The sequence below is a fragment of the Trichoplusia ni genome, chromosome 1 (assembly GCF_003590095.1).
Source record: "Trichoplusia ni isolate ovarian cell line Hi5 chromosome 1, tn1, whole genome shotgun sequence".
NCBI classification, from domain to species: Eukaryota; Metazoa; Arthropoda; class Insecta; order Lepidoptera; family Noctuidae; genus Trichoplusia; species Trichoplusia ni.
This window is the reverse complement of record NC_039478.1, coordinates 6,455,779-6,469,191: the sequence shown is the minus strand read 5'-3', so window position 1 is coordinate 6,469,191 and position 13,413 is coordinate 6,455,779. Positions and strand designations below refer to the sequence as shown.

At 35.0% G+C, this 13,413-nt stretch overlaps 1 protein-coding gene across 2 annotated transcripts in view; it reads right to left on the bottom strand.

The window, feature by feature from the left end:
• LOC113492131 (rap1 GTPase-activating protein 1) overlaps positions 1 to 13,413 on the bottom strand; it is a 276,804-nt gene that overhangs the window by 165,681 nt on the left and 97,710 nt on the right. The window contains exon 2 of one of the 2 annotated variants that reach the window (XM_026869483.1): positions 8,944 to 9,151. In XM_026869483.1, coding sequence (XP_026725284.1) covers positions 8,944 to 9,017 — 74 coding nt within the window. In that variant the 5' untranslated portion in view covers positions 9,018 to 9,151. Of the gene's footprint in view, positions 1 to 8,943; positions 9,166 to 13,413 lie in introns of those variants that run through there. The other variant, XM_026869491.1, reaches the window with a different exon arrangement.

Below are 13,413 nucleotides of genomic sequence, written 5' to 3'. Positions count from 1 at the left end.
TTGAACGTGTTAATCTCAGGAACTACTGGTCCAAATTGAAGAATTCTTTTTGTGTTGAATAGACCATTCATCGAGGAAGGCTTTAGGCTATAAACCATCACGCTGCGACTAATAGGAGCTAAGATACAATGGAAAATGTGAAAAAAAAACAGGGCAGGTATAAATCATAACTTATATCTTCTACCCACGGGGACGAAGTCGCAGGCAACAGCTAGTAATTTTATATAAATGTTTAGATCAGTGTTTATGCATATTTAAGATTTAATTTAAATACAGTTTTGGTTCATGGAATAATATTAAATTTTCTTCGAGGAAATATGACTGCATAGATAACCATGCAAACCAGGAGTTAAAGCTTTTGTATGATCCAATCGCCGAATGGTTGTAAGTCTAAGGTTTAGGGACACAATTACTAAACTCCTTACCTTGGGAGTCGTTACATATAGAAAGACCAGCTAGGATAAAAAAATGGTATTCCAAATGATCATCGGTTGATCAATTTTTTTTTATCTTCTTTTCATTGGGGAAGTCTCTATCCTAGTGCAAATAAGCCATATTATTACGTGGTGAAATATGAAAAATATGACCGCGCTTCACCGAAATACATTGTGTACAACTTATAAAAGCCAACTTAGGTACGGTCTAGACTGCAAAGAGATGTCAGCCATCTATCACAACTTTTAAAGTACGGAGGAAACGCAAACAGTCCTTATTTATGATGCGAAATATTTACAGTGGATAGGAAGAAGACTGGGGTAGAAAACGTAGGATATGTTATAAATCAGGTCTATAAGTTATAAGGGAAAGGATTTTTTTTAGTTATTTTCATGTTAACTGCTGTTCAAAATTGGCTTTATAGCTTTGGTCGAAGTGGTTGTATTCATCAACGTTAATTTTATATTGTTTTTTACGTTTTAGGCAATTCTTAAATCTGCGTTAAATTCTTCAAATATCCTCTATTTTCGTTGCTATGTATATTCATTATTTTTTTTCTTTTATTTCTTTTTTTTTGAAAAACGACTCCCGTGGTATGGAATTTAATCATTGTGTCGCGGGGGTTTTCAAACAACCGATACCTCAACCACTCGCTTAACTGTGCAGTCAAATATTATATTGCACTTATAGTGTGTAAGTAGGAACTTACTTGCGCAATAAAATATAACAATTTACAGTAAAGCAGACCGTACCATGAAAATTTGTTCAATATTGGTTCGTGGAGGTCTTTTCAGGGAACTTTTAATTAAAGCTTCGAAGTGCTGTGGACTTTTAACGAACTTGCGGTCAGCGTTGCTATTATTCACTATCGAGAAATGGTTGATAGTTATTCAACTTCGAATTCAGGTTTACGACATTTTTTTCCCTGCTTTTTAACCTTTGGGATGTTCATTACTGTGAGTCAAATGTGTAAGATATATTTTAGGTCAGCAGAAATGTTAATGTTTGGTACTTTTAGGTAAAAGTGGCAGAAATATATACTAAACTGTCGTTTAGAACTGTCTTCCCTTGCCTTATGAAATTGTTACGAAAATATTTCATAATTTTTCCAATAGGCTGTCTTCGTTTCAGCGATGACATGATTTATTTAACAACTCTCTCAAGTACGCATTTCCATCATAACTTATCTAAGTATCAAATAGATAGGTAAACCTATTTTTAATGGGACCAGCGTAACTAGAGCCAGCTAGTGTCTTGAGCTTAACAAAACTACTAAGGCTCAAAAGGACTATTTAGTTGATCAGGGGTCTTCTTAGTGTGGTGGATTTGGGCTATATTTTCTTGTAAGTGATATTTTCGGCCTCCGCCGGGGTATAAAGTGACAGAGTAACGAGATGTTGACTTTGGCAGGTAATACCTTTGTCAAAGGTGACAAAGGGAAATTATTCTTGGGACAAAATATGCCTATTTTAGTGCTCCACAAGAGGGAGAGGTATATTAAAGTAATATATGGAGTAATATGTATGTAGTTACGAATTCTCTTCGATACGAAAAATTCTTCCTAATGTAACTTATTGGTAAAAAGAATATTTCCTTGAGATAGACTGAATTACGTACTCCTCTGTCAATACAATTTAAATCAGCCTTGCTAGGGCTGGTTTTTAGTTCATCAGTCGCATTTGCTTTTAATACAAGTAACTTGGACTAAATTAAATCTCATTTTTTGTCTATAATCTCCTGTATTTTACTATACTTTAAGAGACATGTAAGAAATTCAAATATTTGCGAAGATATAAAAAATCAGTCAACAATAGAATATTATATTAAATTCTATCGACCAAACAAATAAAAAAACAATACCAGCTCAACCATAAAGCTAACAACAACGTAATAAATTATTATTTTTCCAAAATAGGATCACGTTAGCACCGTTGACACACGCCCAAATCATTTTGGAGGGATTAAGGTCTGATATCTCGGTAAGGTGTGCCTTTGGGACTATCCGACCTAAAAGGGCAACACGTAAACCACCTGTGTCTTTCCCAAATATAGGACTACGTATATATAGGTATGTACAGGTTGGAAACACCTATATCATAAACATGCTTTTGAAGGAGGAAACGCAAACAGACTTTATTTGTGGTGCGAATGAGAATTATATTTGGGGTTTTGTTGTCTGTAGTGACTTTAATTGTAGCTATGAATTATATGAGTAAGACTTTTTACTGTTGAATGGAGAATCTTGTCTAATATTTGGATGTACATCATTATTTTATTCTGAACAATGACCATTGGCCTAAACGCATGGGCTTTAATCATAAAATATCCAACTAATATTATAAACGCGAAATTCTTCCATCTAATATTTTTCCCGCGGGCCACAAATAGGTAGTTACAATCATTGTAGAAAATATATGTTAATTCTGGTATAAAACCATCTGAGTACCAAGTTCTCTAAGTATCAATCTGTCCATTGGTTTTAAGGTTTTAGGTATAAACTTTCGCGTTTATAATATTTTAAGGATAGTATTCTGATTGCATTGCCTCCGATTAGTGGCCGCATCTAGTTGTTTTAATTCTGCGCATCAATAGTCCATTTGGCTGTAGGTCAGGAGGGTAGATAACTCAATCTGATGTGCTTACGGCAGGTCTAATTGGCAGCCGCAACCGGTCTGCCTGACTAGTTCGTTACCTCCCTATTAGTGCCTGTCGTGCCGTCACACCATACAACGCCATCTGTTACGTAATGCACGAACTATTACTGTGAAATACGGTATATGATGGTTAAGATGGTTTGTAGCAGCGTGTGTTAAATTTTAATCTTCGTTATGTTGAATTTAAATTCGAAATTGTTGCTTGTAATAATCCATTACAATTACTAAGTCCAATTGTTATCCATAACTTTTGTTGTAAAACTAATTAGTATATATCAGACTGCTATTCAGTGTTTCTGATTTTGTTTTAGCCTAATGACTTTTCATAAATAACGCTAAAATACAACTAATGACTAATATTTCCGGTGGCTCCTTAAATATCAATACACTCAACGTTTGACAAAAGTCACTTGGCAAACAGAGCAAATACGGTTAACTAAAGGTGGTGTACTCAATCTCTCCCGAACCCTTTACTACATACCATTAATTTTTTTTTGTATTTTATACGATTTTCCTCTACTATCTAGTCCGGATTAGCTTGCTGCATGCAAACATGAATCAGCTTTATCCGGCATTCGACGTAACACAAGTCAACGAAGAAATATGGGTCATCCCGTGTTTGTTGGGTTAGCAAATTGCCATTATTTACGCGTTGCTGTAAACATGTTCATCGCATGCTATTGACACACCTACCTACTGCATACAATGTTTGGTATTATATTGTGATTTGGTCACAACGAATGGTATTGGTGATATCACCAAGTAATAGCAACACTTTTTGTTATTCTGTGGTTTTAGGAGACATGGGTATCAAGTATTTTGCGTACTGACTAGACTCCGATTTGTTTTCATACATTTTCGTCTGTTTACCAGGACTGAGAAAAACTTATAAATATCTAGGGCACATCTATATTAGCGGTTTAAATTTTTGGCTTAATGTTTTGAACATATTCCTTTTTATATTTTAACAAAATGGGACCAGGTTCTGTTTCAACAAAGTCGTATGTGTGACATTATTAACATGACTGTTTTAGAGAAAAAATTAAAGGAAAACCAACCAGTATCTTCGCCATACGTAAAATTATTACATAGCATAAACATCTATAATATAACATGCATGTACAAGACAGGGAAAGTCGATACATCATCACAAAACACCTTAACACAGTAATTTATTATTCAACACTCATACATTATATTACTGTGAGAGAAAATAAAACGGAGCTACGTCATCGAGAACACAACGGTTTTATTTTCCTTTCTCACCATTAGAAAACTGATTTCCCCGTATATTGTGGAAAATGTGGAAATCATTATGAAGCTGTTCGACCGTTAGGGAGTTTGTGCACTGCAAGGAGACTGTGAGAAATTTGACTGTCCCGAAAATCATATTTTTGGTGACCCGATGTGGTACTGTGCTTGTAAACCTGTATTGAGATTAGTGTGGTTTAGTTAAGCGTACCTGGAGTTACATATATGCCGAGAATGTTGGATAGACGTGCCGAGATGGAAGAAATTATAATACTATACATTTAAGGTGATCCATATTATAGTTATCATCATTATGCAGCTTTTAATGACTTCGCTTATTGTATATAGATTCTTATTCCTATCATTTTTTTTCTATTAGGCGAATCCTTCATCTAGGTCTTTCTAAACAGCTTTGCAGCTTCTATTGGCTCCAACTTCGTCGTTCATCCCTGACTTGTACCCTACAGCCCCTACAGGGCCGTCAAAAATCAAGCTGTATGTCAGTAAAACTGTGGGTAGTGTACAACCCCCCTTATTATTAAGGTGAGGTAGCCCTATACACGTTATTTTGGGACATGGCGATACCCAGATCTATTCCGAAGGCCCATGTTTTGGGATTACTCGAGGGTTGGTTTATAAGCGGCCGAAATTGAGTTTAGTTATGTTTTAACTTTGTTGCCTCACGTTATTAATAAACCGACGCCAATATTAAAACTACTTAGTTCTGTTTTGATGGTTATTTATAAGGTTTTGAATTTTAGATATTGAAATTGTACTTTTTAACTTAGGTACATCAGTCAGCTACCATCATGAAACATTTATCAAAATTGTTAAAGCCATTTGAACAAAACGAGGTAATATTTAAAATAAACTTTAGCTTTAAAATTTAGTGTAATTTTAGTTTCCGTTATTCCTTACGCTTTTGCAAATATCCTGGTCACAGATAGACGCGATATTCTAAAACAGATCGACAAATTATCAATCTTCAAATACCAGCCAAGAAACCTACGCTTAAAAATCAAATTACTAATTAATTAGCTACTAATTGAATCCTAACAAAAACTCATTTCCGAACAAAATTTGCTATAACTGCAACAAAACACACAATGTAATTAAGAAGACATATTGTTCCTGTTATATTTTCGTTCACAAGTACGAATTAAGGCTGAGTACACACGATCGCTTTTTCTAGCGTCATATTTCACGGCTCGTTGCTCTGAACGGAATATCGGTAGCACACCGTTGTGTAACAGCGGTTACTGCCAAGTTAATTGCGCTGGTGTACAATCGCCTTGGGATCGATTACACCAGTCATATTAAACGCGTTCCCAAGAACTAAGTACTATTGATCTAGTTTAAACATGTCTATTTTTTTTCGACAATTGAAGTATGGAGGCTGTATAGTTTTAATGTAATATAAAGCTTTAACTCAAAAATAATATCTTCTAGTTTCAAGAAGTGGCAGGGAAGACGGAATGACCTATGCAGTATGCGACTTAACTTTTGGGTGTGAGCCATACCCAGCAGTGGGCGATTTTAGTCTTTCAATATAATCATGATGATGGCACGAGTATAAAACGTATAACAGAATAAACGCAAGATCTTAAAAGCTGTCATTATAGTCATCATTATGAATAACTTTTACTCTGAGACCAATAATGTAAACGCAAAAAAAAACTGCTGTGGAGCTTTCATGTTTTTTCGCGATTATAGTATTATTCTAATGATAAAAGTTGTTTAAAATGATGAGAACAAAAGAACCTTGAAAGGTCTTGGGCTTAACCAATTCATTATTCAAGAAAATCAAAATACTTTAACTGATCGTGTTCAAATGCACCCGTGTGTTCCGTCCTTAATTGTGTGAATGGCGTTCTTGATTTGAATCGTTCGACGATTGAAAATTAAATCAATTGCCTCAGCTGCAGTACAGCGTAACCGATATAATGGTGAGTATGTTACGTTGTAATTATGTTGGTTGAAGGTCGATGAGAAGGAGGCGAGATTTCAACCTTATATAGTACTTGCCAGGTTTTTGACTGGCTAAATGTACTTGCTAGGCATTTGACTGATAGCTTAACACTTATATCTATTGGGAATATGTCAAGAGGGCATTTAATTCTATACACATAAACGTATAATTTGAGTTAGTACTGAGATGAAGACAAAAATCTTTGATTGTTATGCAGACTTCTTTGTTCGTGCCTTTCTTGGTTGAGCTTCAAAATTTAAATATATATTATTATGTCTATATTCAACAATAGTAACAAGCTGTTTAAAGTTAATAACATTTTCTTTATGAAAGATCCATGCTAATGTAATAAATTCATTACCAAATGATACTAATTCGCTCATTATTAGGCTATTTACTTATGGTTACTCATAAATATTGTCTTTAACCCAATTAATGACTCGCAAAATCTATGTTAGGCCTATAAACATACCTACTATAACATAATAACACAATTTATACTTAATCTGTCAATAACAACAAAACGTCAAAGAATATCTGCAGACTACCCGCATTCCCTACCTGATATACTCTTGTCATTTCTAAATTATTTCCAAGTACCCTCCCGATGGTCAGTTGTTTCTTAAACGTTTTTTTTCTACTGACCCTGAATCGCGCAATTAAAATTTTCTTTAAGTTAATTATCTATAAATATCAATTAGGTGCCAAGGTACCAAGTGTCCGTGTATACTCAGGAAGCCAGAAGGGGGATCTGGTCCACTTATCCCTCGCACTATGATAGTGAGGTTCCTTTAGAGATGCATTACTTGGAGTAAGAGGTACTCTAAAGGTCTCCGCTAAAGTAGTGCCCTTTGTGCTTTGCGAGAGTCTGGTAATACTTATATATCTGTGCAACGCTTTAGCTGGACGTCCCTACTGAGTATATGATTTGACACTTTTGAATGATAAATTTTGGAATTTATTTTAATGAGTAAGCGTGGTTTTTATTACCGGTTCCTTCTGTCTGTGAAGGGAGGCAGAACTTGGTGTACGTTTGTGTTCTATTTGAGAAAATGTCTGCATACGTACTACTTACGGTTAACGTGGGATTTTTTTTTCTGGTTTGGATCATGGAGACAAGGTTGCATAGGTGTTTGTGGTTTTAAGTACACTGATAGTACTTGTTCACCGCAAATGATTTATTTATTCGCTCGCACGGATCAAGGCTAATTATTCTTTATAATAATTAAATCGTATACATGTCGTACGTATATTGTAGAATAGACGAGCCGACTTTTATTACTTCGAGGTTTAAGAAATAGAATCCGAATAGATTGTTTTGAAAATATTCGTAAGCAGAATATCGATGATCTTTCTACTAAACCTTCTATATAAGAACGTTGACCTAAATATTCTTCCCATGGAGCTTCTTCCATAAGAAAACACCGTTACTTTAGTTCTGACTTATAACACCCGGCTTCACCCTCATGTTGGCCATAAAACATTGCTGTTGAATTTGTTTTCGCGACGCCGGCGTCGGCGCGTCGTTCTGTCGGCGCTGTCACTCTACTATAGATGTATATATGTATATGTACAGTCTATGCTATGTTTTCATTTAGTTTTTACGACCACAAACAATGTCATCCAGCTTCTTGCTATGTGGGGTAAGTTATAATGTGGAACGGAAGGTTTGATGTTAGTCCGAAATTTGAATGGAATCCCTGAAGTATGTATTTAATATCAGTGTAGATATTTTTTCGAATTTGGAATCCTAATAGCTGGCTGACGAGAAAGATCATGAAAATACTTAAAAAAAACCGTAAGTATATAAATGAGACCCAAGTTCTGCCATCAGAACCGGTTCAATCACCTCCATATATATAAAATTGGTTAGGATAATTTTATTAATCTGTTTGTGACAAAACGAAGACGAAATCAATTGGTGAATAGAAAACAACGCTGCCTTGTCCCAATAAAAAGTTATCTGGGAAATTATACCGGCGCCATCGGGTCGGTTATGCCGCCAAAAATCGATGTTAATACAATGTAGGTGAATGAAGCCAGCCTATTTGCTTGGGCCTTCATGGAGTATTTCATTTAGCTGGTATTGAAGTGGTGGATAAACATGTGTATCAGCTGTTTATTACAGAGAATGTAGTTGGTCAATGACCTTTTTATAAAGGTTTGGTGTTTGGCCGTTTGAGTCGTCATGGTGATTATGTTTAGACAGAATTGATGAGATAAAAATTCAAAATGTGTTTAGATTAAGAAAAAAAATTCAGCTGTTGCTTTCAAGCATGTCGTAGTTATAGTGTACCCCCTTACTTCCATGTCAGGCAATGGAAGGAACATGGGTGCCTTTAGGTCAGTAAAAGTATGACAGCCCTCTTAACCGAAAGCGGGAGGATTCATTTGATAATATCTTATGCCTACCGAAAATAGCTTAGCACAACTTAGATGTTACTAAATATCATGTGTAGTAAAGTTAAGTAAAAGAAAGTAATGATTGAGTCCACATAACAAAAACACATTATCAACTTTTCCTACCAAAGGTGATCCTTGAAAAGATTTCTAATCAAATAAGCGGCACCTCTGATGTGTTATATTCAGTTTATGTTTTGTTCTATTAAATAAATTAATAAAATCATGACTCACCCGTTCGGCTGCTGCTCCTGGCTCTCATCAGCATCATTACTGACGATGGACTCTAACATTTGTATCTTCAACATGTTCGAGTCACATGTCAGTGAACAAACACTTACACTTCAACACAAGAGAACTAACACTCTAATTAACACACACTACTATGAAACTATTGAAGAACAGCACTATTTCAATCCTTCCTGGTCTGTTTGAAGATGGCCTGAAACAATAAAAACAAAGAGTTTTAATATTTGAATGAATTTGTTTTTTTTTTCTTCATGAAGAACTACAACGTATTTCAGGTGAGGGTAATTGAAAATGTTCTTAAAATTAAAAACGAAGTAACTACTGTTATGAAATATGATCGCGTCACTACCACCCACAGCAATATAAAAGTAAACATTTATTGTTTTAATGTTATTCTCGACGTCGCCGCCTCATTGGTCGTAAAACAAAATTAAAAATCTTACGCTCATATAAAATGGTTGCCTTGATTGAAAATTTAAAAGCATAACGTTGTAGACGCAATATCTATAAATCAAGACAGTGTTATGACCGCATGGTATTGTAAGCAAGACTTGTTATTTTGCAAAAAAAACTCTCTTCATTTGTGCCACGGTAGGTATTATCTTGTAGCTTCATGTTAATAACTTGGTCATACCAACCTAATGGCCACATGGATAACCAAATTCTTCTCAGGTTAGTCAGATAGGAAACGTCTACTCGTAAAAGTGATGATACATAAATTATTTCATTTCATTTCATTATCCATGATGTAGACTCTTTCCAGATATAATCGAGTTTAATATCAATTAATTTGAAGTTGGGTTGTTTAATTCTTTAGAGGAGTCAAGGAAGAAAGAAAGAGCCAAGACTGCCAAAAAAAATGGAAATTAATTTGTTCTTTACTGTTAGCTGATGCGTTTTAATCGCTATTTGCAAGGACTATTGATAACCTAACCTATATCGCCGAACGGTTCCAATAAGCCTGCAGTACTAAAAATTATAAATTCTGTTTACCACGAAACTTCGTTATAAACCCTATCCTTTGATGATCGCATTGTTCACTATAATTAATTGATACAGTTTGAAAGCTAGTGTTATTGACATCACTCAGTTTGCAAATTATCGCAATTACGTGTGCCGGTAATAGAGCGTGAATCAACGTTATGCGGAAACTGATAATTATTTTCATGACGGTAAAAGTTGATGTCAAATCATCTTCGTTATTGCAATATTCTGTGTGATACGGTGCTCGAGTAATAAGAAGTTCTAGATAATTAAACTTGCGATTAAGATCATCAGTGTCATTTCAAAAAATAAAAAGTAATTAACGAAGAAAAAACTTTTAATGTTTCTTTTTGGGCGACTCCGGCACCAAGAAATTTAATCATTGTGTCAGAGGAGGTTCTCCGAAGATTCAAGTTACATGCACAAAGACACTAAGACTCAGTATTAGGAAAAGTGGATCACACAAACGCTTGTACTGCATGGGGATCGAAAATGCGAGCTTTCTGGGTTTAGTGTGGTGACCTCAACCACTGGTTTATAACTGCAGTTGAAAGTCTGAGATTGAAATTTATTTCTAAAAACTGATGTAACTTTGACTTGTCATTGTGGAAACACTACATTTTTTTTTATTTTGCAATTCCTCAACTTACTTCATAATACAATGAAAAACAAATGAATCAAAATACTTCTGGAAGGCCACAAATCATGACATGAACAATATAAAGTGCATGCCAGCCAGAGGCAATTAGTACTTCACTCAGAGGCGAATTTTACCTGACTTCTTGAAGTGTAGTTATTGCAACCAATTGCAATTATTACGTGATTATAACGTCTTTAACTGTTATAAGTTTATTATGCAATTATGTTTACCTTAATCATGGACCTGCCGATCACAATTTTTTAAAGCTAGACCATCTTAGGTCGCTGTTTAGTCATGAATGCCAAAATAAAATATGAACACTTCAGATGTGTGTGATATTTTATTTTCGACAGGCAAGTTTTCCGGACATTTAAGCGACGTCATCAGCGTTTGGGGTTTTCGAGAAAATTTAAAGTAATTTTTCTGCTGGCGCGCGAGTGTCCAGGATGGTCTCTTGCCGTTGTGGAAGCGAAACAGCACAGAAGACTGTGTGTAGGTGCGTCTCACTTACACAATTATAATAATACTGCTTTAAGAGGTCAAAGTAAGCAGTTTTTTTTTTTTGTAAAAGGCCTTTTAGATACAGCTTCTTTACAACAAGCAATATAAGGTCTAATTCTGTATCTTATATTGAATTTTCAATCTATAGAAAAAAATATAACATCGGATAAAGGCTGGTATTCAGGTAACATACGTGATGCGTTTTCAACTGAGTTAGAAAGCCTACATTCATTCAGGTTTTCCGTGATCGTATTTTAAAGTGCAGACTGAATGAAGTCGGTCAGTTTTGTATTCGGCCTATGAGTAAAAGGCGATTTAATCCTGGCTATCATAGATGCCAGGGAAATTTCAACCAGAAGTTTTGGAACTTAAGGCTGAAAATATGTTTTTAAATCTCGCCTCTAAATTGATCGCCTTTAGACAGAGTTGAGCAATATTACGTCTTAACGCCTATGTGTCTTAGATCCTTTAAGTTTATAAGAGATTCCAAATAAGTATGTCCCTAATAGGTAAATGTGTCGCTTTAAATATCCTCCTATTAAAATTATTACTAGTATGGTGATCAGATCTGTAGCACAAGACTATCGTCTAAAGACTAAAATCTTCTCATAACAGGAGCATAACGTTTTGTAGGTTTTCAAACGTCCAGTTTTTTAACTACATCTTTGAATTCTCAAAATTATTGCAATGTCGTAGTTGCTTTTTGCCAACTTCAGATACCTCACCAACAAGTGATAAAGAACTAGTATTTCAAGTGGATATTTATGTTATTTAATTCGGAACGGCGTTTATTGAAATAGGCTAGAGATATTTTAAAAATATTTATCGTCGAAGTTCCCCAGTTGCTTTCCATATTACAAGCCAAAAATGCCACGTGGTATATCCTAAGACAACATTGAGATTCTTTTCTCATTTTTTTGACGGTTTTTTTTTAAACGGAAACAAAAAATCTGAAGTCGTAATTTTTAAAATGTTTGTTGGATGTATTTATTAAGTAAGTACTTTAATAACTTGTTTGCTGTCCTTTGATATAATTGTGATTTTTCATTACAAAACATACTTATTTGTTCTATTGATTGTTAGACAGCGCAAATTAACTTCCGAAAATAACTTCATCAGAGTTTTCCTTTGAATAATGATCGGGAAGTTTCTTCACTAATTACTTAAAAAGTTTGTATTTTTACTCAGAGGATCTATAGCAAAAGTTTTTTACAACTTTTAATTGACGCTGTTTTTTGTCAATAGTTTTTCAGGCGTCCGATATTCATTGTTACGTAAAATTTGAGTTTATTAATTAATTTTAATTAAGAACACATTTTTTTTTATTATGGTATCTCGTGCTTACACAGTTTTTTTTACGTTAACGTAGGCCACGTAACGTCTTGTGGCCGCGAAATGCAAGTCATCTGCTATCACTGCGCAGCCGTTGCGCGTGCGCCCATTTTTTGCCCAACTACCTGAGTTTACCCCAAACCCTTAACAATTCGTCAAACTTAGAAATGTTTAGAAATAGGATTTTTTCTCTATGAATCCTAAAACTCACTAGTAAAGTTTTTAGAAAACGTTAGATGTATTTGAAGTTTTGGGTTATTAAGGATAGAGGGGTCCGTTTCTACGCGGTAAGTGTGCCCTTGGATAGGCCCATAACCCATTGGAATGAACGTGAAATACTTGGTAGTATGGAGCGGTAGCATCGAGAGCTGTACAGCATTTGATGAGGAAAGGGATGTGCGTAGCACTCAACACCACCGACGTAGCAATTTTGACCTCTCTTTTAATGTTTTTGGGGTTCCGCAATCAAGGGGTATAAACGGAACCCTCGTTCGACGTCCATCTGTCACCAGGGTAGCTAAGCAGTTGACATTTTTGCAGATGAAGAATTTCTATTACCGCTTAAATAACAAAAAGCAAATCAAAATAAAGGGTTAGCATCGGACATAAATTTGAAGGGCGTCATTTTTTCTGTAAATTGCAAGTAACATACTGTAGCCTATTTGTACGGAACCGCACTTAAAAATGGAAGAAAAGTGCCTATACTTCATACATAAATAGCGCTTAATGCTGTTCAAAGTTAGTAGGTTGTTATGACTGTTAACGGACAAAGTAACGCTGGTCATAAAATAAGTAAAACGGAAATTAGAACTAAAGCGATTTAAATGTCCTAAGATTGGACAAATGACTGTAGAAGTCGTTAAAACAATCGCTTGTTTTCAGCCACATTGTTTTTAGATTGTCCCATTACTCTTAAGAAAGCCAAAACATAAAGATTTCCCGGCGTTACGCATTATAAACGGATTGAAAGATAAACATCGAATGTAATCATAACTCCG